The 26596-nt window shown below is 45.1% G+C and overlaps 1 protein-coding gene across 1 annotated transcript in view; it reads right to left on the bottom strand.

Moving 5' to 3' along the window:
* CDHR3 (cadherin related family member 3) overlaps positions 1-26596 on the bottom strand; it is a 90403-nt gene that overhangs the window by 27598 nt on the left and 36209 nt on the right. Inside the window, 7 exon segments of the mRNA XM_077998186.1 lie at positions 2113-2302; positions 5302-5446; positions 8360-8382; positions 10535-10617; positions 12407-12501; positions 22767-22866; positions 25925-26088. Coding sequence (XP_077854312.1) covers positions 2113-2302; positions 5302-5446; positions 8360-8382; positions 10535-10617; positions 12407-12501; positions 22767-22866; positions 25925-26088 — 800 coding nt within the window.

Here is a 26596-nt window from a genome sequence, read left to right as displayed (position 1 = left end):
AGAATGGTAAATCCACTGACAGCTTGTACCATGCACCTGGAAAAGCCACAGACATTCAAGTGCCAGCCCGTGAAAGCATCTGAGATGGAAGCTGTACCCTGCAAAGCCACAGGAATGGAGCTGCCCAAGATCATGGGAACCCACCTCTTGCATAAGTGTGACCTGGATGTGAGACATAGAGTCAAAGGAGATGATTGTGGAGCTTTAAGATTTGACTACCCTGCTGGATTTCAGACTTGCATGGGGCCTGTAGCCCCTTCATTTTGGCCAATTTCTCCCATCTGGAACAGCTGTACCAATGCCTATACCCCCATTGTATCTAGGAAGTAACTAACTTGCTTTTGATTTTACAGGTTCATAGGCAGAAGGGACTTGCCTTGTCTCAGATGAGACTTTGGTCTGTGGACTTTTGAGTTAATGCTGAAATGAGTTAGGACTTTGGGTGACTGTTGGGACGGCATGATTGGTTTTGGAATGTGAGAACATGAGATTTGCAAAGGGCTGGGGCAGGATGATATGGTTTGGCTGTGTCTCCACCAAAGGTTCATCTTGAATTCCTACATGTTGTGGGAGACACCTGATAGGAGGAAATTGAATCATGGGGGCAAGTCTTTCCTGTGTTGTTCTTGTGATAGTGACTAAGTCTCATGAGATCTGATGGCTTTATAAGTGGGAGTTTCCCTACACAAGCTCTATCTCTTTGCCTGCTGCCATCCATGTAAGATGTAACTTGCTCCTCCTTGTCTTCTGCCATGATTGTGAGGCTTCCCCAGTTATGTGGAACTGTAAGTCCAATTAAACCTCTTTCTTTTGTAAATTGCCCAGTCTCAGGTGTATCTTTATCAGCAACATGAAAACAGACTAATACAGTATCCATCCAGGTCAGTGTCTTGGAGCACAGAGCAGGGTGGAGACTGGATCTGAAGGGACAAGTCAGTGGTGCGTCCAGAACAGAGTTTAACCATTTTGATATCAGACTTGAGGCCACATGGATCCTTTAGCATTACGCTGGGCATGCCATTTGGGAGAGGGAAACATTCATGAGTATAGTAAAGGAATTTCTATTTCCCCTGCTCCCCCAAGGCAATCTTGGTCTAGGGTCCTTTGTCCTCTGCATGTATTGGGTCTATGTCCAGAGTCACCTGGAGAAAACTTACAAAATGACTCAAAGATAAACTCAGGAGACTCACCCCATGGGGACATCCGGAACTGAGACCCACCCCAGTCATCAGCCTTGCTCCAGATACAGGGCTGTCTTTTAGCAAGGGCTACTGTGGAGTTGCTCCCCACAACTCAAATTCCTCCCAAAGAGCCCTCTTCAGCCTCTCAGGAGACCAGAGACTGGCTGGAACAAAACCTTAGAGATGAGGTTTATGTGAGAAATACTAATCATGTGACTCTGACAAAACAGTAGAAAGATAATATTGTTTTCAAAAAGCATATTAACCCAGAATCACAAGCGACTTTATTGTAAAATAATAGCAAATAGATTGTGGGACAAAGAATGAGTCAAAATATACAAAATCACTTGTATCCCACTTGTACCTGCATTTTTTCCCTTTCGGATGTCTTTTGTTTATATTCAATTAAGTTGTGTAAGGTGAATTCGATGCGTTGTTTGGTTTTACATAAGTACTTGGTTTGATTTATTCATCTGGCTGGTGGTGTGTTTCTCTGGGAGTTCCTATTCACTGATCCTAAGTCTCAAACATCTATTATAACTGCTAACTAACAGCCCCATCTTGCCACCCGTGGCAATAAACAAAAACAGGCACGGTCTAGAGAGGGCCTAACAAGTCCCTGTGGTCCTTTTCACCAACGGAGATGAGCAGGATATAGAAGGGAGCAAAATAAAAAATAATTCTTAAGAGTAAGAAAGTGAACAAGGGAGATAATGAAGAAGAAGGAAAATGAAAGAGAGGGAAGAAAAAAGGATGACAACAAGGAAACCTGTGGACAAAAGTGAACAGTTCACATCGATTTATTCTACTAAGCTGTTTCTCCAAATGCTTATAATTCTTCAGGTCCTCCTGAGAATATACCAGATAAGCCAAAGGGTGGAGGACCACCAAAGAGGTAGAATGTCCAACCCAAGTTTCGAAGTGTGCATACCTGAAGGTGAACCTTTGGCATGTGGCAGGATTGTTGCTGATGTCTTCCACAATGAAGGTTATCTGGATGTGATTCTCCTGACCCCCATATAGTCTGTCCTTCACTAGAACTTCCAGGGAAATGGTGGGATTTTGTCTCAATTCACCTGCATCTCGGTGTATCATTTGGGCCACTTGGATTGCACCAGTCACGAAGAAAGCAAAGGTTAGAATGTGACCCTTTGAAGAGAAATGAAAAGGAATACAGAAACTTGGAGAAAACTGGAAAAGACCATTTTTAACATGAGGAAGAGCTTATGCAGAGCATAATCTCTATACAAATACATTTTTGAAAACCCATTAAGTTCCTCTGTTAGACATTTATTGGGGTATCTGGCCTGACCCTTCTAGGATTTTTCACACTGCACTCTAGAGTTGGGTCCCTGGTGGCAGCCCTTGCCCAGAGTGGACTGGACTGGTGAATAACTGACTCCAGCTTGACCCACAGGGCTCTCTTATTGGAGAATTTGTAACTGAAAGGCACACATTGGAAGATCACAGGCTAATTGTGGAGCTACAGAGCCTAGGTCCCTGGAGCAGCACTGGGTCACATCCTTCGTATGCCCCCATCTTTTGACATTTTCTTAGGAGATGCCCAGAATCCTGTTGATAGATGTCCCTGCCTTTTTCTTTTCTTTTTCTTTTTTTTTTTTCTGTTAGCTTGGTTTGCCTTAGTTTCTGTTACCTGCGACCAAAGAATCTTAATAAATATGCTCAACAAAAAGAAAAAAAAAAAAACTCACTCTGCTTGTTAAAAGTTGAATTTTGCAACACTAGAGTGAACAGAACTCTCAGCCATGGTTATCCCTACACTATCAGCTGACAGGGCATTAGGACGTTTTCAGAGGCAGTGCACAATTACTGCCTTTGCCTGGCTCTCCTGGGAATAGGTATCCTTTGCCCGAAAGCCTAAGGAGCCAATAGCACATTTTTTGGGGGGGATTGTCTAAGGCTGGAAGTCCTTTTTGGTGATGCGATCAGGACTTACAGGAGTGGGGCAGTCTGGTAGTGGTTAAGAAGACAGGCCCGAGGAATCAGGTGGCTTAGGTTGGTACTTGAACTTCACGACCTACAAGCTGTAAGACCTTCAACAAATTGTTTAACCTGCCTGAGGCTCTCCCTAGGCCTCAGTTTCCTCATCTGTAAAATGTGAACGATGATAGTTCATTCAGTTGCTATCTTGAGTACTTGAGATGAGATGTATGTGAATAATCACTCAGCATAATGCCTGGTGTGTACTAAGGCCCCAGGAAAAGATGGTTATAGAAGTGCAGAGAAGGGGAATTCGTCCCCTTCAGAGATATTCAGATGGGAAAATAACTCCCATCGGTCTGGCAGATTGAGCAAAATGACACTGTCCCATGCAGTTACCACTAGTCACATGAGAGTTATTGAGCAATTAAATGGTGCTAATCCAAATTGAGATGTACTGTAAGCATAAAACATACAACAGTCTTCCAAGACTTGGTACCAAAGAAAATGGTATGAAATATCTCATGAATCACTTTTTTTTTTTTTTTTTTTTTTTTTTGAGACAGGGTTTTGCTCTGTCACCCAGGCTGGAGTAGAGTGGAATGATCATAGCTCACTGCGGCCTTAAACTCCTAGGCTCAAGAGATCCTCCTGCCTCAACTTCCTGAGTAGCTGGGACTATAGGTGTGGATCACCACACTCAGCTAATTTTTAAACTTTTAGTAGAGACAGGGTTTCACTACGTTGCCCAGGCTGGTCTCAAACTCCCGGGCTCAAGCGATCCTCTGGCCTCAGCCTCCCAAAGTGTTGGGATTACAGACATGAGCCACCATGCCTGGCCATGAATAACTTTTAAGTATTGATCACATGTTGAAATAATATTTTATACATGTTAAATAAAAATGCCTAATTAAAATTAATTTCTCCTATATCTTTTTACTTTTAAAAAATGTGACTACTAGAGACTTTGAAATTATATAAGTGACTTGATTCTATTCTTATTGGACAGTGCTGATATAGCCCCTCTCTTCAGAAGACTTCGGGGAACCCTCAGGATAAGTAACCCATCCGTCCTTACACACCTGCCTTTGAGAAAAAGGTGATGGGATTCAGGACACATTATCCCAAAATATGGCACCTTGGCATTTGAGAAAACAGCAGAAGCAGGAAGGTCTCTGACCTTCTCCTGCCCTTCTTCCCCGAAGCAGCCCATAAAAGAGCTCTCTGGCTTTCGTTTGAAGCAGTCATAAGACCTTCATTCCAGCGGTATCCTACCTATACCTGGAGGAAAGGAACATCCTATTCTGGAAGACAGAGATGCCAGGAAAAATCTGAACAAACAGATCTTGCTAAATTCCCCAGGTTTATTATCATTGGGTCATACCCTTTTGTCCTGCAATCATACTTCTCCATAATTACTCACTTCATCAAACTGAGCATTAAAACACATGGATTTCCCTGTTTCTTTGAGTCTTCATTTCTGAAGACTCTGGTGTAACATAAAACTTAACATTGAATAAATTTGTATGCTTTTCTCTTGTTAATCTGTCTTTTTTTATAGAGGTCTCAGTCACAAATCTAACAATGGGTAAGAAAATAAATCTCTTCACTGCCCCCGCCCCATCCCCCACAAAGGTGAAGGGCGACATAGCTGTCAACCCTATTTAGTTTGCCCAGCCCCCATGCCAGCTGCTTTTAATACATCTATTACCTTGGTAACCAATGATGACCCCAGACAGAAAGACATGCCCCATACCAGAAGATAAGAAAAATACAATCAGCCCTCTGTATCCATGGGTTCTGCACCTCAGATTCAACCAACTGAGGATTAAAAATATTCAGGAAAAATAAATGGCTGGTTGCATCTGTACTAAACATGTACAGACATTTTTTTCTTGTCATTATTCCCTAAACAATACAACAACTATCTACATAACATTTACATTGCATTGGGTATTATAAGGAATCTAGAGATGATATAAAGTATATGGGGGGACATGCATAGGTTATATGCAAATACTATGCCATTTTATAGGAGAGACTTGAGCATACATGGATTTTGGTATCCATGGTGCGTCCTAGAACCAGTTCTGATGGGTGTCGAGGGACAACTGCATTGTAAAACAATTCAAATGGCTGAATTAGAGGATGCACTTAAGGATGGAGGTGAGTGCCTTACACTGATTTATCATGAAATATTTGCTAACAGTGGTAATGCTGTAGAGGAGGTGGCTAGGAAAACCTTCATCATCAGGATTCTCCGCTGTGATGTTGGCCATGATGGTTCCTGGACTCAGTTCCTCCAGGATCATGTACACTCCTGTCTGACTGGAACAGAGATACAGCAGACACAGCTAATTTTCAGGGGCACGGGAAGGTAGCGTCTAGGCGACTGATATTTTGGTTAGTGCTAAATATAGTGCAGAGCTGTTCAAGTTGTATCAACATGCTCAGAGGGAGAACACAGCAGTGGAAAGGAGGGGTGGCTGGCTTTTGTATTCCCAAAGCTCACATCCCTGTGGATGTGAAGAAAGTACCTGTGAAGAAAGTATGCTGTCGTTGCAACAATTTACATGGGCCACAGTCTCTGACTCTACGCACATCTGCCTGATGTCATTTCAGATTGGCTTTGGCATTGATGTCTTTTGAAATAAGGATAGGTGGCCTATCCAGCTATCTTTTCTCATTGTCCCACTTTTTGTGCAGATTTCCATGAATTCTTTTAGAAATCAGTGTGTCCAGAGTTACATGCCAGGGTCATGTCCAGAGTTGCGGGTTCCCTCCCTTGTTCCTGATTCCTATCCCATGGCTGCCACCAGAAGCCAGAAAAATTGTAAAGCTTCTGTATTCTCATGCCTTTGCTCACTTTTTTTTCTTCCTTTTTTTTTTTTTTTTTTTTTTGCCTGAGGATATAGAATTTATGCACAGAACTCGTGCACATTTCCAAGTTGCATTAATCATGAGGTCAGCTTTCTGAACTGAGAAATAGGTCCCCTGGCAGAAGACCAGGCCCCATCATTGTCCTCCTTCTTGGAAGATAACCCCAAATCACCAACTTACCCATCTTCCTCAGACCTCCGCCAATGCCTTTGGAACAGGCCAGTAGTGAGACTGATAGGTTGGGAGTTTTAACTAACTATACATTGAGTAATTTTGAATGCTCTAAGGGAGGCTTATTGTTCAAAATAACTCTGCAGGAATATGGGGCAAATAGTCACCTCTAATTTCCCGGTTTCCCAAGTGGAGCTCTTCCCATATGGGATCTTCAAAAGGGGTATAGTACTTCTTAGATCTAAGTGACTGCATTCCTTTCATGAGCTTGGAATATTTCTGCTGTGCTATCTCACCATCCCTATAAGGTAGGTAGGGCCAGAGGAAGGAGAAATGGCAGGAAATCAATAGCTAGAGTCAGGGGCAGTCAGAGAAAGGCAGGAACCAGGGCCTCACCCAAACCCTCCCTACCAGGGCTCCTCCCTGGATCCAAGTTCCCCCCACATCCATTCACAAGGTGGTCTTCTGTGGGTATACTCCATTGCTGGGGGACAGTAATCATGTTCAGCCTAAGGTCACTCCAAGGTCCCACTGAAACAGGCCCATTCATCCTTTCCCTTACCTGACATACCTCCTTCTCAGGGAGTCTGTGATGTTGCCCCTGATGGGTCTAGGAATAGGCAAAGGGGGATGGGGCCAAAGAGATGGGGTGGCAGGAACCGAAACTAGAACCAGGAGGGAAGGAGATGGCCCCAGCTCCCTAGGCTGGGCCAAGCCCCTCAGTCCCTTCTGTGAGTGCCCCTGTTGCTGATATAGTATGCTTTTGCTTTGGTCATCATGAGTGAGTTCTGTTAACTTCCAACACAGAGGCCACTAAGATGCATGTGCTAATCACACAGCCATGCGCTACTGCTCCAAGCATGCTCCTAGTAAAAGCATCACCAAGGAGCTGATTAGACATGCAGACCTCAGGTCTGCCCACCCCAGCTCTCCGAACCAGGATTGGCTTTTTCACAAGATGCCCAGCAGATCTGTATAGGCTTTAACGTTTCAGAAGGAAGATTATAAGATGATGCCACAGGTAGCAACCACAGGCTCCCAGCCTCCCACAGGACAGAGAGAGGACACAGAGGAAAAGCCCCTTCCTCCCATCATCCCTCCTTCCTTCTCAGGCAGTGGTTCTCAGCTGGGGGGTGGGGGTGGTGTCTGAACACATGTTTGATTTTCACAACTAGAGGAGAGAGCTGCTATTGATGTTTAGGGGACAGAAGCTGGAGATGCTGCTAAACATCCTCCAATGCACAGGACAGCCCCTCTACAAAAGGGTACCTGGCTCAATGCCAGCAGTTCTGCTGTTTAAGAAACTCTGCTCTGAAGGCTCATCTAGTCCATGCTGAGTGCTCCAGGAACTCAGATCCCCGAGAAGGGAACTAGTCAGGCTATTGGCCACAACACAGCTGCTCAGGTGAAATATTCTCTCCTTGGTTAACCTGACATTGAGCCTGGCAGGAGATAAAATCTTTAGTCTATTTGATTTTTGAATCCAAGATACAGGTATATATAAAATATCATTCAACATAGATGACAGTTAAGAGCTATTCAAAGCACAGTGAAGCCAGGTGCCATGCAGCCACCCTGACAGAGTAAAGCTCTGCTACCACTTGTATTCCCACACCCTTCTTCCCTGTAACACATGACCCCCAGAGCTTGGGCCAGCAGCCACACTTATGGGGAAGGGTGTGAATGCTGGGAAGCCATGGATGGCTTCACCACTATGAATGAGTATTCAGTAAGTGCCCAAGGTGTGCATGACACTGCCAAGCACCAGGTGGAAAAGGACTGAGGAAATACAAAAGAAATGGGCAGGAGGGGAGAAAGACCTACCTAGCCAACTCTAAAATAAAGTGCTCTGCACACACAGCAAGCTCCGTGCACAGGAAAACAGTAAATATGTCAGGTGCTTTTTTTTTTTTTTTTTTTCTTTTTTTGAGATGGAGTTCTGCTCTTGTTACCCAGGTTAGAGTGCAGTGGCATGATCTCGGCTCACCGCAACCTCTGCCTCTCGGGTTCAAGCGATTCTCCTGTCTCAGCCTCCTGAGTAGCTGGGATTACAGGCACCTGCCACCACACCTGACTAATTTTGTATTTTTAGCAAAGACAGGGTTTCACCATGTTGGTCAGGCTGGTCTCGAACTCCTGACCTCAGGTGATCCGCCCGCCTCAGCCTCCCAAAGTGCTAGGATTACAGGTGTGAGCCACTGCACCCGGTCTGTCAGGTGCTTTTATAATAAGATGCTCAACTTCAATAATGGCAGACTCCTGGATCATGCATCCTGAGTCTATAAAGCTTTCTGATATTTGTCACCAATCAGGGGTAAAATGGGGAGACATTCTCAAGAACACACATAGGACTTGTTTGGTTGTGTTAACTACATGAGTTTAACAAATAGTAAAGATAGACAGGCTGTCTGTACGTTTTACATTTGTATTTCACCGTCAAACTCAGTACACTTGAGTCTGTTTGAGGATTTAATTTTGTTAATCCTGAATTAAAGAAGTTATCATTAGTGCTAGCACTGATTTATGGGAAAAGGAGGCTCAGAAGCTCAAGGGAACCATGAAAGCCCCCGAAGTCAGCATGTAGTTTGAAACCGAGCAAATCCTTTCAAATGGCGATGGCTGAGGGATGAGGTTGACTCTCATTGACTGCCCCCACTCCTTTTGGAGTGAGGCTCTAGCAGACCCATCCTCACCTTCAACCAAGGAATGCTGTTTGAATAAAGTTGACTAACTTAAAAAGCAAACAAACAAACAGAAGACTGTTACACAGATCATGCTGTCTGCCTGGGGATGGAGCCCAATATGTTCCTCTTTCAAACCTAAAATGAGAACCAGAGAGCTCCAGGCTGACCTCGGGGTGCATCCTAAGCCAGCAAGGGTCATGTTCTCTCTCAGCTAAAGTCAGTTTCTGTATTTTGGAAGATGTGGTCCAAACCAGATGGTTTATAAGCTCTGCCCCTGGGGAGGACTTACTATTATTTTTCGCTTTACAACCCCATTAACCTTCCTCCCCTCCTCCCAGATGGGACTTGTGGGGAAGGTGTCAAAGAATGCATCTGCTCCAGCCCTGCAGCCACCACCTTCCTCTGGGGGTTCTTGAAGAATGCAGAGCTGTGTGGGCCCATACGTGAGCCTGAGTCTGGGTTGGGATGTCATAACTGTTAACAGGCTGCCTGGACTTTGCTCCAGGAGCCACCTGTCAGCCCAAAGGCACTGAGCTCTCCTTCTGAAACTAATCCAGCATCAGGTGCTGATGGAAAGCATTACATAACAATTTAATAACAGCAGATAAATTGAGGGTCAAGGTTTGAAAGAGGAACGTATCAGGGCTCCATCCTCAGGCTGTGGGAGTGGAGCAGATGCATTCTTTGACACCTGCCACTGGACTGTAGACTGTGTTAACATCCAGAAGTTGTGCAACTGTGGTGTGTTTGCCAAGTGGCACCAGGTTAGTCTGGGAGTGAGGTTGCCTTAATACCTCCCAATCTTGGAATACTTTTGCAAGCCCTCTACCCACCTCTGAGGCCTAATGGTCTTTTATTGGTGGAGTATCCTGTGCTGAATCTATTCATAGCCATTCATGCTGTTAAAGGTGATTTTGCCACTTTCCTTGTGGCTGGCTCCTATGCCATCTCAGGGACTGGGGCAGGCAGAGGCTCTGTAAGCAGTATGTCAGGCTGTTTGCAGTGCCATCTACTAGCTCAGAATCCCATCATCTCCTCCTAAATCCCCATCTACGATAGGCTCAGATCTTCTTTTGTGTCTGGGATAGTGCCAGGCACATTTTCACAAACTACCCTCCACCCAATGCATTTACCCTTCCCACCTCTGCTGGACAGAGGAGCTGCCAGACACAGCCGGATGACTTTTTTGGATCCATGATGGCAGGAAGAAACTTTAGAGCAGCCAGTAAAGGGCAGGCACCCTGAAAATAGCCCTCTCCTCAGTGCGAGGATGACATGCTAGGAGCGGGCATTAGGGAGTCGTGAGTGATGGTGCATGCTCTGGGACTCTGCTGTTACTAACGTGCGGCACTTTACTTTAAAAGCACCCTCTGCATGTGCACAGCGGCAGGCCACACCCCGGGGCATGTGTCCGCCCCTCCTCCACACCATATCCAAAATCCCATGGTGCATGTCAATGTCAGGGTACAGGAGGCAGAGGCAGCAAAGGTGGAAAACAGCAGTCCAGAGAGTCCAGAGGCCAGGATAAAGACTCTGAAGAGCTCATGCCTCTCATTTCTCCTGCAGGCCACAGCAAAGGGCATCCTTTTGCCTTGTATTAAATGTGCCAGAGGAGATGAGGCCACCTAAGAAGGAAGCGCCTGCGGCCCAGGGAGTCCTGCATGCCCTCAGGCCTACCTGGTAAAGTGAGGGGCTTCACCTGGAGCGCTCTGGAGGCTTTGAGGCCTCTACTGTCCCTCACCTCCACGATGAGATGGAAACTGCCAGGGAAACATTCCACGTAAGAGAATCAAGCTTTGCTGGCACTATTTCAAAACAGGATGGGGAAAACTATGGAGTAGGAGGAGTGAGAGCAGAGCCTGTCCTTTTGGTGGTGACCTTCTCCGTAATGCCCCCACAGTCTCAAGGCCTGCAGGGCGATCTTTCTCCCCCCGTCTCCGAACCCACTGGCTGCTTCTCATTCTGCAGGGGCTATTCACCACCATTGTCCCACCAGGTCAGCGTCTGCTCAAGCGCCATGCTGCACGCTGTATCCCGGTGTTTCTCACAAGACCCCTGGAACGTGCATATCACTCCCACGGGAGGAAGCGAGGCTCCCACGGCTCACATGGCTAGCTCTTGTTCCCACACCTGGCGCAGAGCCAGGAGCCTCACCTCCTTCACCCCAAGGCCAACATGTTTTCATCCACAAAGCCTGGACTTTCCCCAAGGCCTGCTCACCCTACTTTATTGCTTTCCCCTCATCAGCCCCTTTGCTTGGATGGCTGCCTCTCCCAAACAAGACGGGGTTGGAGAAGTCTTGTATAGATCACCCTTGACATTAGTGACTCCATCTTAGAAAAAAAATGCCATCTTACATTTCAAAAGGCATCAAGCCAGCAGGGTCCAGCTGTTCACCTAATCAATAGAGACAACACTCAACCAGATAAGGGCATAATCCTTTACTATCAGTCTTCACCAGAGGACTCAAGGGCCATAAAACGAGCAGGACTTCACCGGCTTGACACGGCCATCTTGACAGACCCTGTCTTGCTGTCACTTGTAATCAGCACCCAGCATCTGCCCAAATCAAAGACTCGTCCTTGCAAGACATTGATGACCATCTGGATGTGGCCAAGACACTCTCCTTGTCCTTGGAGAGTCAGACCTTAGACATCACTGTCCTTGGTCTGATTTATTAACCTCTTTTTTCTATTCCCTTTTCTCATGATGTTAAATGTTACTTTGTTTGATGTAGAATGTTTAATTTATAACATTTATGTGCTGATGAAGTATACTATGTATAGTTTACAATATTGACTGACCTGTGGAGTGGCTTGAGTCTGTGTGCTCTGACTACTGAGTTAGCAAGAAGTCTAAGCAGAGTTGCCTCCTTGGGAATTCCATGTAGCTCATGGCTTTTAGGATTGAAGTAGCATCAGTAATGGCCGGGCGCAGTGGCTCACGCCTGTAATCCCAGCACTTTGGGAGGCCGAGGCGGGTGGATCACGAGGTCAGGAGATCGAGACCATCCTGGCTAACAAGGTGAAACCCAGTATCTACTAAAAATACAAAAAATTAGCTGGGTGTCGTGGCGGGCGCCTGTAGTACCAGTTACTCAGGAGGCTGCGGTAGGAGAATGGTATGAACCCAGAAGGCGGGAGCTTGCGGTGAGCAGAGATTGCGCCACTGCAGTCCAGCCCGGGTGACAGAGCCAGACTCTATCTCAAAAAAAAAAAAAAAGAAATAGCATCAGTAAAAACCTGACCTTATGGAAAGACACAAATGTGCATGAACCTGGTTATGTCTGACCTTGCACTGCTCATGACACTCCTGTACTTGGGCACCCTTTCCCATACTGTCATTCTTGTTCTCTGGAGATCAAAAGAGACCTCCCAGACAATTGCCCATCCGTCTCTGGGGTTCACTACCATCTGAGCTTACAATGAGGCTGTAGACTGCTCAAGGGCCCCCACCCAGCTACCCTCAGGTTGCACTGTGACCTATTCCTTATGTTTTCCTTGACCCTCAGATCAACAGTACTTCAAGCAAGGTCAGTAGCAAGGCTACCTGCTGTGTCCTGCTTCAAAGTCCAGTTCTGTTGTGGAGAAGAGGGTGCCATTAGCAGACATTCTGAAGCTCTTTGAGGGAGAAATCAGGAAATACTAAAAAATGAAGGGAAAAATTTGGTGAGATCAGCCCACCTACCCACCCTTCCCCAGAAGATGTGTGTGCTCATTTCCTGTTTTATATTCTCAGCCCTTGGAACATTCTCAATGCATCAGGATGCAGTTCAAATGAGCAGTTATCCAATTTAATCACTCTTGAATCCAGAAACTTCTGGCTCTGTTGGTCTGAGCCCTGGTTGACCACACCCTGAAAACCTGGTGAGTGGATCCTGTTCTAACTACAGAAAGTATATAAAAGGCCCCTGTCCAGGCAGGCTCTGCTTCTGAGTCCAGTCTTCTTATCCCTATCACTGTGTTCTCACTTCTACTGGACAACTTCTGATTTTGATTCTATGCCTTCGCTTTAACCAACACTGTTTAAATACACCTACTACCCACTAGGTAATAGGACTATACCAAAGTGAGTAAGATCTGTCACTACCCTTAAAAACAACTTACAATATAGCAGGGTGTAAAATGCACGAGCATCACTTATTGAAATGACTAAAGGAACAAGGGACAAAGGTGAACTGAGAATGAAACGTAGCAGGGCTTACAGTATAGCTCGGAAGCTGGTTTAGGGATACAGAAGAGCTGTTTTTATATCTAATTCCTGGCATGTGGCCATTGGGAAAGTCCTTCCTACATCTCTGGGTAGTTGAGAGTCTTTGTAGTCTTTGGCTCCCAGCCCAGCTCTCTTGATGACACCCTGCCCGGAACTCCTTGATCTGATAGGAAAAGACGGGTTTATGTGTACAGCCCACTGAGGGCCAGCCCATAGGAGGACTGTGCCTGTGCCACCCATGGCAGCTCATCAAGATTGCTCTGTTTCTCCCACACTGGAGTCAAGAAAACAGGGGAAGAGCCTGGATCAGAAGAGTTGAGTTCACGGTCCAAGTTCTTTTTTTTTTTTTTTTTTTTTTTTTTTTTGTGAGACAGAGTCTGGCTCTGTCACCCAGCCTGCAGTGCAGTGGCGCTATCATGGCTTACTGCAGCCTCCGCCTCCCAGGCTCAAGCGATACTCCCATCTCATCCTCACGAGTAGCTGGGACTACAGGTGTGTGCCACCACACCTGGCTAATTTTTTTTGTATTTTTTGTAGAGACAGGGTTTCACCATGTTGCCCAGGCTGGGCTTGAACTCCTGAGCCCAAGTGATCCACCTGCCTCTGCCTCCCTGAGTGCTGGGATTACAGGCATGAGCCACTGCATCTGGCTTAAGCTTTGGTCCTCACCACAAGGTCTGGGACAAGTGCCTTTCTTGCCTATAACTTAGGGCGGATACACCCAATTGCTCCTTCATGTTATTGAGGATTAAATGAGAATGCATGCCGTAAAATATGACAGATCGCAGCAACGCTAGAGACTTACATGTTTATATTCATTTCTTCCAAAGGGCTTTAAGGTTAGAAGGTTTCATTATTTCCTGCTAGGATGAGGGATGTTCTATCCTCAAGGCCTTAGATCTCTGGATCAGATCATCAGTGGAGGTTTTGCAACCACAGCCACAGCCCCTGAAGTCTAGAATCAAAGGAAACTCCTGCCAAGGTTTCCAACCCAGCGATTTGCTGTGTTATGAGTGCTGCTGAGCTTCCAGTACAAGAAGCGAGTGTGCACAGAAGATAGATGAAAGGCCTCCTTTGAGGCCAATATAAGGTTTTCAAGCCATTTTTAAATGTTTCCTTTTGTTTATTATTTAATAATGTTTTTCTAGTTGTAATGAACATATTTTATGCAAAACCAAGGCAGACAGAAAAGTATAAAAAAGAAATGAAATATGCCACCTATTAAATCTCATTTTGGTGATTAGCCTTCTGTTCTTTCCTATGCAAACGTATACCCTCCATAAATAGTTGGATGATGTTATCATCAAAATTATAAAATCTGTTCCTTGCATTTATATCTTGAGCATTTACCCCTATTCTTAAGTCTTATTTTACAGGCTGGTTAGTTAACGATGGCACAGCATCCTACTACAGGGGTTTATTTTACTAAATCATTCTTGCTGATCATTTAGGTGTTTTCTGCTCATTTTTAAGGGGAAATATTTGGGTGATGCCACAGAGCACCCTTCTTCCAGCCCCACAAATTGTGCAAGTACCTTGGCAGTACTCCCAGATGTGGGGTTTAAATCCCAAGCTCCCCATTAATATGCCAGCTCATGGCCTGGCAGCAATTGCCTAGGCCTGCAGCTGCCCACACACAGAGCCGTCCTGTGTCTTTGAGCAGAGGCTTCCCTACAGAGAAGCCTCGCATATCCATAAAGCAGAGCCTGAAGCTACATATGATAGAACAACTGGGTTTTAGAGACTCGTGGGTTGGGGAGGAGATTTACTACATGTATCTGAATCAGAGTGTCCTTCCACATGTGTTTTGAAATGCTCCAGGAGCTGGGTCTCCAATTCTGGTTGGTCCCAAGCATGATAAGGTCTTGGGATACAGAGAAGACAGATAGGCCCTACGCTCCAAAATCTTATGGTCAACTGAGGGAACAAAGGTTTGGGGAGGTGCTCCAAAGGGGATACATACAGGATATGATGGGAACTCAGAAGGACTTTTAGACTCATCTGTAATACAAGAGTCACAAATTAGGGTAGTAAATTAAGTTTGGTAACTCTGGAGCCAGAATATCTGGATGTGAATCCTGGTTCATCACTTTCTAGCCATGTGAGTGCCTACAAAGAGTAATAATACCAGGGCATGCCTCATGGGTTATCATATAAAGTGCTAGAACAACGTCTGGCGCATAGCAAGCTCTCAATAAATGTTAACTACTGCTGTCCCCTTAGAAGGGATCCATGAGGGAAAGGGCTTCATTTTATTCACTCCTATATCCTCAGTGACTAGCATATAATAGATGCTCAATAAATATTTGTTCGATGTTAAATATTGGGGTTTTCTTCTTGTTCATTTCCCATCTAAGTAAGATCAACATTCCCACCTTAGAGAATCTTAAAAAAGCAACAACAAAAAACCGTCCTGCAAAACATTTTTTAAAAATCTATTTGAATGTGATAACGCTAGACTTGGCTATAAAATCTTCTCCAGTTGGGCCCACAGTCTCAACAACTCATGCAGAAAGGAAAAAAAGGAAAAAAGAAAAACAGCAGCAGATAAAAAGGATGTGGAGAACTGTAGAACTAGGCACATGAGAATTTTCTTTTTAATTTTGATTAAGAGGGTGATTTCCTGGAATCTTGATATTTTTTTTCTTTTTAACACCAGGCTAATTTCTTTTTTCTCTGAACCTAAGAGCTGTGTTAATGGGAATAGCAGTTTTGTACTTAGAAAGGAGATAATATCCAAAGGCTAAAAATATTGTGTCATGTGGCCATTTGCCAGCAACTCAGCAAGGCTCTCTGTAAAACCTGGCATTTTCTCCCCCTTTTTAAAGGCTTGTTTAATCAAAGCTGCTCCCTTGATATTCATTCTTGGAAAACAGAAATTAAATGGAATGAAAAGCAACTGCAGCCCCTCGCTGCCCCCAGTCCTGGCTAAGAAAAGTCCTGAGTAATCAGATCAATTCAGTTAACAAATGCTTGTCAGACAAGCTCTCTGGTTTTCCTGCTGGGAATATTTCTTTACCACCACCCCAGGTTTCTCTATTTGCAGCCCCTTTGCAGCTAGGTTTGCTCTCAGACACAAAAGCTTTAGTTTGGAAGACAAGAAGCCCATCCTTCCTGTCCCATTCACCCTTGATCGTGCCTTGGTGTAGGGAGAAAGGAAGGTGGGAGGGAGCTGGCCCAGTTTCCAGAAATGTCAGGCTCCCTGGGGTAACAGGGGAATGCCACCTCCAGGCTCACTTCCCCACTGCAGTCGGAGTCACAGGCCAATGATTCAACCTGTGCCACTTTGCAGCTATCAGTTGCTTTCAGGCCTGCAGTAGAAACAAACAAGAATTCAGCCTCTTGTCTTTTATAGAATAGAGGAGTCAACTACCAGGCTACCGCGGGCCGAGTTTCCAGAGGGAAAGACCCTTATTCTGCCCACATCCAGGGAGTGTCAATGGCTCCACAAGCCACTGAGTACATGGCCCCAAACCCACTCCAGAGGGCCAGAGCACTCAGGACTGTGGCAAGTTACAAATATGTTGCCACATTCCTATATTTTTCAATGGAAGCTGAATATTTTGTAAAAGCCTCAATTCCTCTCTTTGTTTTCCCCTATTCCACCCTTGTCTCAGCTCAGAGGTGGGACGTGGAAGAGGAAGGAGGGAAGAGTGCCTAGAAGAAAAAGACTACCGTTAAAAAACTACCCACTGCAAGCCCTTAACGTGGCTCCTGCTTGTGGTTCATTGTTCTGAGGATGAGCTAAGTGGGTTACAGGCAAGTACTTGAATGTTTTTAAGAAGAGACACGATGACAAATGCAAAACGCTGTTATTAATGTAATCCTTCACCGATAAAGCTGCAGATCCTATGCCCTCACACTCTGTCATTCTTTTTCCATAATCGGCCTGGGTTCTGTGCTGCAAGATTCAGGCTTTGCTAATCTTAATAACAATGATTCCCATCTATTTGAGAGTGTCTCTCTCAACATACAAACAGCCAGCAGTGACCACATATTTGGAGTGGGAATTGTCCAATACCATTGCTTTTTCCTTTTATAAGCATTTTAACAAGAACCTGGAGTAGAATGAGGAACGCCTTTTGCTAAGACTTCAGGTGGTGACTCCTGAGTTGGCAGGCAGACACCAGGGCAGCTGAATGAGTGGGGCAGGTGGGGGTGTACGGTGGGGACAGGGATGCTGTCACTCAGAAAAGAATGGGGTGGGAAGCCAGTGGCAGAACTTGCCAGAACAGAGTAGAAGGGAGTTGGGTCAGGAGACCTGGGTTCTCACAGAGTTACCCTCAGTTCCCTCCCTCATCCAGAAATAAAGTACTGCTCAATAGACCTGAAAGATCCCATCCAGCTAGGACCCTTGACAGGGGCAGGTTTGGCATATGATGACCACTTTATTCACAGGAAAACAAAAACTCACAACCGGCTGCCACTTCCTAGAGCCATGAGCAAGATGAAAATAGAAAGAGAACAAGGGCGCCTGCTGCCCTCCCAAAAGTCCAGGTAGTAGCTAGGTTATTGCTCTTTTAATTTAATCCTTTGTCTGCCCTGGTGAAGACAAAGCACATTGCATTTTATGCAAAAGCCCTTCCTCAATGGAAAGGCCAAGAGAAAGCCCCTTAATGGAGAAATTGCTGCACTAGATCATTTTGCCTCCAGCTGAGAGATTGATTAACATCCTGGGAGTCTCCAAGGAGGCTCTTCTGCAGTCACGGTGGCCATTTCCAAGCAGAGGGGGAAGCAGAGAGTGTGGGAGTTGATGGGAGGAGGGTGGTCTCAAAGAGCCTCCTTCAGGGAGTGGAGAAGAGGTGGGGGAGTACCCAAAGAAGAAATGCCAGTAAATATAATTATTCACTTGCAGATCATCCTTCTCACGTTCTGAGCCCATTATTAATGCATACCTCCAAGCTCTACTCGCATGCCCACCACAGCACAGAAGGTACCCAGGGAGGGGTAACCAATGCTAGATCAAAGCCTGTGCCCGGCCAATGCATTAGCCACTACCCTCATGTATGTGTGACTATGAGCATTAAAATGTCGCTGGTCTGCACTTAGATGATCTGTAAGTGTAAAATGCACATGAAGTTTGAACACTGAGTATGGGGAAAAAAAATGCAAAATATCTCATTAATCATTTTATGTTGACTATGTTGAAATATTTTGAATATACTGAGTTAAATAAGCTATTAAAATTAATTTCACTTATTTTGTTTTACTTTCAATGTGGCTACTAGAACATTTAAAATTACATATGAAGCACTCATTTCCGGCTCACGGTATAGCTTCATTGGACAGAGCCGGTGCAATATCGAACAGTGTTGGTCCAAACAACGTACCAGCACATGCCTTTTAAATTTCACTACAAAGAAGGGAGCAAATACAAGTGGCTTCCAGATTAGTACCTATTTTACATTTACTGTGATACAGTTTCATTTTATTAAGCTGGAGAAGAGTTGTAAGATTTGTCATTTTAAAGGGGTTGAGGTTTCAAAATGCATCCTAGAGCTATTTTAAAAAATCCATTATTTATTCTCTAGTTGCTGCCACCAGCAGGGTGACTCGTAGACCCCACCAGGTTAAGATGACAGACACAAACCAAGCCTAGGTCACTTCAGGCATGTGCTTTGGTGTGTTGTTAAAGTCTGTCCCTGTTCGTTCAGTCCAGTGGTTCTCGAAGTACATGATACATCAGAATCACCGGGGAGGTTTGCATTCAAACTCAGCATTCTCATGCAATGTCCAGGAATCTGCATTTTTAAAATCAGCCTAAGTATATTCTAATGCCTGAACACACTTCTAAAGCCTGCAAAACACTTTAAAACCAGTGTTTCCATTGGGTGTGGTGGCTCATGTCTGTAATCCTAGCACTTTGGGAGGCCAAGGTAGGTGGATGGCTTGACCCCAAGAGTTTTAGACCAGCCTGGGCAACACAGCAAAACCCTATCTACAAAAAATACAAAAATTAGCTGGGCATGATGGCGAGCACCTGTAGTCCCAGCTACTTGGAAGGCTGAGGTGGAAGGATCACCTGAGCCGGGAAAGTTGAGGCTGCAGTGAGCCGTGATTGCACCAGTGTACTCTAGCCTGGGTGATAGAGGTGAGACCCTCTCTCAAAATAAACAAACCAATGTTCCCAGCCTTTTTCACCAGAATAATTGCCTCAGATATTTGCCAAATATGCAAAATTGTTCTCAGACAATGCAGAAATGCAGACTCAGACTCGAAAACTGCAGGAGTGGAACTTGGAAATTTTGGGAGATGATGTCACAAACCAGCAGTCCTCAACCCTGGCCATGCATTAGATTCCCTGGGGGCTTTATAGTCCTGATGCCCAAGCCATATCCAAGTCCAATCACATCAGACTTTCACTAGGTGGGATTTAGACATCTGTGTTCTTTGAAGTTCTCCCAGTGGTTTCAATTTACAGGCAAAGTTGAGAAGCACAAGTTGGTCAGTAGCAAATTAACCCACCTCCCTTCTACTTTTACGAAGTTAACTATGTCATTTGCTTCTACTTAGTACCCCCAAGCGCCCAGAATAAAACGTCTAAGTACAAAGGCCATAATACGTTATGTCCTAAACTGTTATTACCTTTTTCTAATCTGAGAAAGTTTTCTTCCAGATTATGTCCACCGCTCCTGCAGGCTGGCTGTTGACTTTCTGTACAGCTGTTAGTTCCAGCACAGGTGTTAAATATTTCATTAACAATTTCTGCTGCAACTCTGAGTACCCCCTCCCCAAACAACTCCTCAACTCACTGCAGAAGCCACAAGCCCCTGCAGCTGCTCTCAGAACGCTTTTGATGGCACTACATTTTTTTTTCTGAAGGGAGCGACACCTGCTGCAGTTGCTTCCCACCTGGGCAGCTTTCCTTCCTCTGAAAGGGTAACTGCCTGATCGATGAGGTGTTTTTAAAGGGGCCATGACCTTATTCTGTCTGCATAATTTGAGAGATACATTTAAAGTGGAGATTTAAAAACAAATATATATTTGTCTTCACAACTGAAATTCTTTCCAATTTGCCCCCACTGGATCCTATACAAACTTTACAGTAATTGTCATACTGAATTATAATTAGTGTATGCATGTGTCAGAAATCAGAACATGATACCCCAAAATATGGCGTCTTGGCAATTGAAAAAAACCTCAGAAGCAAGAAGCCCACTTTCTCCCGACTTTCTCCCCTGAAGCACGATCAAAAAGGAATTCTCTGACCTACCACCCCTAAAAGTAGGTCATAAGAACCTGATTCTAGAGGATTCCAGACCCTACAACCAGAGACCAAGAAGAATCTGAACAAACAGGGCCTTGCTAAGTTCCCTCAGTTTATTACCTTTAGGTCATACCCCTTTTAGTCCAGTTACGATTCTACATGACTGCCCATTCTCCATCAAACTTCAGCATAAAAATACAGTTTTCCCTGGGAGTCTTTGGGTCTTCATTTATGAAGCCTCCCATGTCATGTAAAACTTTGGTTAAATAAATTTGTTACACTTTTCTCTTCTTGTTAATCTCTCCTTTGTTATAGGAGTGTCAGCCATAAAATTTTTGACAAGGGAGGAAAAGCTATTCCTTCTCCCCCACGCATAAATCTCTGCCATTCAGTTTACACTTCCTGAGGTCAATGTGTCCTACTCAACTCTGTTTCCAAAGTCTCTAATAGGATTCCTGGCACACAGAGAGTTCTTTGTAAATGTTGAAATCAACTAAATATGTAAGTGAGGTGCTATACTTTGGGTTTCTGACCTTATCTCCATCCAGAATCCTGGGTCACCAGTAAGCGAAAGTGGCCATAGGGCACAGTTCTGGCCAGTGAGATGTAGCAGAAGTCCTCTAGGTAGGGCTTCCAAGAGTTTTTGTTTTCCTGACCAAAAAAAGGGACAGATTGGGCCTGCCTTCTCTACCCTGTATCCCTCCCTGCTTGCTTCTTTCTTCTTCCTGCATGGAACTCAGAAGTAAATCCTGGAGGTGCAGCAGCCATCTCGCAATCATGAGGTGAGAAAAAGAGGACAGTGCCAACAAACATGCTCTGGTTAGAAAAACAGAAGCGTAGGAAGAGCCCAGGCTCCTGATGGTAGCAGCTGCACCAGTACGGAACTGCCTGCCTGCGTCTAGACTTATTAGAGAAGAAAAAAAGTTCCCATGTACACTCCCATGGTTAAGTTTTGTTATTTGCAGACAAACACATTCCTAACTAGTATGAGAAGGATGTTAAGAAGTATGCATTTCAAACTCCTAGGATTGCTCTTAACACATAGACACCCATTAAATGTTTGCATATTCATTTATTCATACAAATATTAACATGAATGAATTCTGAATGAATGAGTTAATGAATGAATGGGTGATTTTTTTTTTACACAAGATCATCTTCTAATAAAAACAGACTATTCCCTTATTTTAAGTTGTATTCAACGATTTTATAACAGCTTTGTTTCAGAGTCTGTAGACTATATATATTGGTCCTAGCATTCCCGAGGCTCATTTCTTCCTGTTAGAAAAAGTAGTCCAATTGAAGCTGCAAATCATACAACAAACAGTAGAAACAGCCTCCTGGTGTTACCAATTCCCCGAGTGTCATATTTCAAGTATTCTGTGTAAGGCAGGGTGGGCAGAAGGGTTTCCTGCTCCAAGATTAGTCGGGTGGGATTCGCCTTTTTTTTTTTCCTCTCCAACCTGGGCTGCTCAGCTGCAGTGTGTACACAGGGCACGTTAGTGGGCAGAGCCAGGAGCTGAGGCATCCACTCCCAGGGACCAACTAAGAGGCTTCACCTGAGGATTGGTGGTTACAGTTGCCCCTCTAGTAGCTACATTAAGAAAGCTGATTAAGAAGGGAGAGAAGAGACATCCGCTGTCTCAGATTGAACCATGAGGCAATTCCCAGGACCCAATCTCCTGCTCTACAACCTAGAATTCTGTGGACTCTTTAATTTTTTTTTTTTTTTTTGAGACAGGGTCTTGCTCTATTGCCCAGGCTGGAGTGTAGTGGTGTGATCATAGCTCGCTGCAGTCTCAAATTCCTAGGCTCAAGTGATCCTCCCACCTCAGCCTCCCGAGTAGCTGGAATTACAGGCACGCACAACCATGCCCAGCTAATTTTTTTATTTTTTGTAGAGATGAGGTCTCACTATGTTGCCCAGGCTAGTATCAAACTCCTGGGTTCAACCCATCCTCCTATCTTGGGATTACAGGCACGAGCTGCCACATCTGGCCTCTTCATTTTTTAAACTTGGCTCTAAGCAGCTTGGCTTCCTATCTTGAGAAAGGTATGTAAATGCTTGGATTTGGGGTGTACATTTTATGATTTTAAAATAGAGCTGGTTTTTATCAGCTTCGATTTTTAAAATATTGAGCAGTTTTGATATGCCAGGCACTGCGCTAAGTGGTTTTACATGCATTGTCTATGTAATACAGCTTCTCTACTGCGATAGGTGCTGGTACTCTTCTTGGTTTACAGATGAAGAAACTGAAGCTTAGAGAGGTAACAAATTGGCCTAGATCACACAGAGCCACAAATCCACTCTAGAGTGGCCCCAGAGCCCCTTTATTCATTCCAACTATCCCGCATACACTGGTTTGGAAGTGGACAGCACATTCCCCCGATTGCTACGCCCAAACCCACCCCACCAAGACTCAGGACAGCAGGCTCCTGCGTCTAACCTAACACGGACAAACACCACCTCTTCCATATAAGGACACTTACACTGAGGGGAATGTTTCGGCTTGTGTCTTCTGGATCAAAGGCCTCAACCTGGTAAATGAATCCAGGGTTTGCTCCTTCTACTATGTAGAGGTGTAGACCTATACCAGTGTCCAAAGTGGAATCAGAAACATCTTATTAAAGCAAAAATGGGGAATTCCAAAATCAGGGCAGCTGTACACAACCAAGGGAATCAAGCGCGTTGGCATCGTGGGGCCAAGAACGCAATAAAAAAATCCATGAGCAAGACCACGGGCCAACTGTCCTGCATGGATCCATTTAGGGGAATTTATAAAGTGCTAGGGTTGGCCAAGCGGGTACCGAGTCTTCATTCATGTCCTCTGTTGAGAGGTGCTCCAGAGTGATGATCTTTGAGTTGGGGGAAGGAGGAGGTGATGAGGCAGAGAGCTGGGAAGTGAACCCAGGTAGGAACCTCCGGTGTGAGGCTCCCCATGTGCTGAATCCGCTTTAACGTGCAAATCCCTCCTCAACTGTGCTAAGTTACTCCTTGAAGGACACTTGGCAGCTCCGCAGAAATGAGCCGCTGAAATGAGGGACCTTACAGCGGAACAGCGATAGACAGAATAAGTAGGGGAGGGCTACAGAGGCTCAAGGGAGGAACCAAAAATTGATTTCATCTGTTTCAGAGTTTTTCACTGTGATGCGGGAGGAGGGAGGAGCAGGCGGTACCACCACTGACCGAGGGGCCACAGAGCTCTCATTCGGGCATTTTTTTTGTCTGAGCGATGACGGACAATATGAAAAGTACTTGGCCGGGCGCGGTGGCTCATGCCTGTAATCCCAGCACTTTGGGAAGCCGAGGTGGGCAGATCATGAGGTCAGGAGATCAAGACCATCTTGGCTAACAAGGTGAAACCCCATCTCTACTAAAAATACAAAAAACTAGCCGGGCGTGGTGTCGGGCGCCTGTAGTCCCAGCTACTCGGGAGGCTGAGGCAGGAGAATGGCGTGAACCCGGGAGGCGGAGCTTGCAGTGAGCCGAGATCCGGCCACTGCACTCCAACCTGGGCGACAGCGAGACTCCGTCTCAAAAAAAAAAAAAAGAAAAAGAAAAAGAACTCACTCTTTTGGGGGCACCATGCTGAGGACTTAACATACATTTTCTATTTTCATCTTCATAACAGTTCTGTTAATATAAAGCAGCTATTGTATTTATTCTTTTAGTCTAATTAGTGCTTTTCAAATGAGAACACTGAGACTCGGGGAAGCTATGAAGTTGTCCTAGCTAGGACATGATAGAATCAAAATTCAAATCTAGATGCCTTACATCTGAGCTTGAGCTTTCACTCACTTTTTGTCAGTCTCATGCTTCATTAAAAAAAAAAAAAAAAAAAAAAAAATCTGAGGGCTATGTCCAGACACTGATCTACACACTGGGAATACAGCAGCTCACAAAACAGAACCTTACTCTCATGCAACTTCCGTTTCCATGGGAAGATATGGATAGCAAAATAGAGTAAAATCTGTGTATATTAGTGAGAAACATGAGAAATATCGGGGAAGGAAGTGTGAGTTGGGTTACAATTTTAATAAAGTGGCTATGGAAGGTTCACTGTGGTGGGGAAGGGCATGACATTTGTCAAGATATTTTTTCTTTTCTTTTCTTTTTTTTTTTTTTTTTGAGGTAGGGTCTTGCTTTGCCACCCAGGTTGGAGTGCAGTGGCACAAACACAGCTCACTGCAGCCTCGACCTCCCGGGTTCAAGTGATCTCCCACCTCAGCCTCCTGAGTAGCTGGAACTACAGGTACCTGCCACCACACCTGGCTAATACTGGTATTTTTTGTAGAGATAGGATTTTGCCCTGTTGCCCAGGCTGGTCTTGAACTCCTGACCTTAAGCAATACTACCACCTTGGCCTCCCAAAGTGCTGTGATTACAGGTATGAGCCACTGCACCTGGCCTTAAAGAAATGAGGAAGAGCCGGGAGATAGAAGGGGAGGCAGAGGAATCAGCAAAAGCAAAATGCTGAGGTAGGGTCATGTCTGAGGCATTCACAGGTCAGTAAGGGGGCCAGAGACTGGGTCACAGGGACTGAGGGGGAGAAGGGGAAAGGAGGAGGGGTGGGAGGGTAAGGAATGTAGGCAGCTTGCCAGATTTAATGGGTTCTTAAGGAGACTCCCTTTGAGTGAGACGGGAATTTCTTGTAGGGTTTTAAGCAGAGTGCCTTGATTTAACTGATGTTTTAATAGGATCCCCCTGGCTGCTGTATGGAAAACAGACAGCAGGGGGGCTGGGAGGCCAGCTGCCAGCCATTGCAACAATCCTGGTGAGATGGGATGAGTGGCTTGGACCATGGTGGTAGTGATGCAGACACTAAGGCGGGGTCAGGTTCTGGGTATATTTAGAAGCTGGCAAGATTTCCTAATGGATTTCATGTCAAGTGTGAAAGAGAGAGGAGTTAAGGATGACTCAAGGCTTGGTCCAAGCAACAGGAAGGATGGAGTTACTGCTAACCAAAATGGGAAAGATACAGGAGAAGCAGATTTGGGTGGGGGTGCAGGGTGGAGGGTGGAGAGGAAGCCAGGAGTTTGGTTCAGAAGCACATTAAGTTTGTGCTGTCTGTTAAACATCCGTGGAGATGCTGGGTGAGAAAGGTGGATATTTGTGTTACGACTGCCACAGTTCAGGGCAGAACCTGGACTGAAATGACTTCAAAATTGTCAGAATAGAGATGGTGCTCAAAGCCATGAGCTGGAAGGAGATCCTGTAAGACGTTAGTTACTGTGTGCTTTGGTCCCTTACATTGTCCCTATTGTAGCAGACACACACTGCCCTCAAGGAGTGAGAGTCCATGGGGAGAATGAACAAGCCAGTCAGTGACTGGGGTGCACAGGGATGAACCTAGAGGCGGCTCAGCCAGGTTCCTCCACAATGATCCACTCGCGGTCTCTCTCCGAGCTTCAGTTTCCTGCCCAGGACCGGGAGGGGACCAGGAGAAACCCTGCCTGTGAAGGGCTTTGCGTTATGATTGGGAGTGTTGAGCTGGAGGACGTTTCATTTATTCCCTGCTCATTAAGCAGCTGCCTTTTCCAGGGAAACAGCTGTTTGTTTATTTACTTTTTCTGTTTCTCTCTGTCCCCCAGGGCCCTCCCTGATGCCACCGGCTGGGCTGCAGTGCACATCCTGGTGTATCCTATCTTCCGCCAAGTTGCCTTGAAACTGGGGTGGCTCGTTCACATCTGTTACCTGGACGGTCAGGACTTGCAGGTCTGTGACCCCAACCTCATCCTTCACATAAATCTGCAAATCAAATATGTTTGGTCCTGTTTCAAAATCTAGCTGTTCCTTCCCAGTGGTGACAACCTAAAACGAAGTGCAAAATTCTTAGTAACCATGTGAAAGAAGATCTGTTTTGCATGCATGCACTTTGCAAAGGAATATTCCTAGGAAGGAAGCATCTGGCGTCCCGGAAACCAGCATTCTTTCACTGTCAGAGGAACCAGTTGTTTTGCCTTAGTCCTTCCAACATAAGCTCTATGATACTTCACTAAAGGGACTCCTGCATGTGATGCTGCGTTTCCTAGGAAAGAAAAATAGGAGACATTCTGATGCAATTGACTGGAGATGGAAAGCCTGATAATTAAAAAACAGAAAGCCCTCCACTACTTGGGGGTAGGCTCCTAGAAAAATCCTTTAACTACCCTGAATACAGTTGGATTTCCTCATTGTTAAGAAAGAATACTGAGCTTTCCTGGGATTGCCGTTAAGTGATATCTTGACTCATCACTTCATTCTAATTTTCCCAGAGCCACATCCAAAAATAAACATCTACGTAAGTAATGATATTTACTTAATCAACAGACTGTTCACT

This window comes from Macaca mulatta, chromosome 3 (assembly GCF_049350105.2).
Source record: "Macaca mulatta isolate MMU2019108-1 chromosome 3, T2T-MMU8v2.0, whole genome shotgun sequence".
Classification (NCBI taxonomy): Eukaryota; Metazoa; Chordata; class Mammalia; order Primates; family Cercopithecidae; genus Macaca; species Macaca mulatta.
The sequence above is the reverse complement of the archived record's forward strand: the minus strand, read 5'-3'. Positions and strand labels throughout refer to the sequence as shown.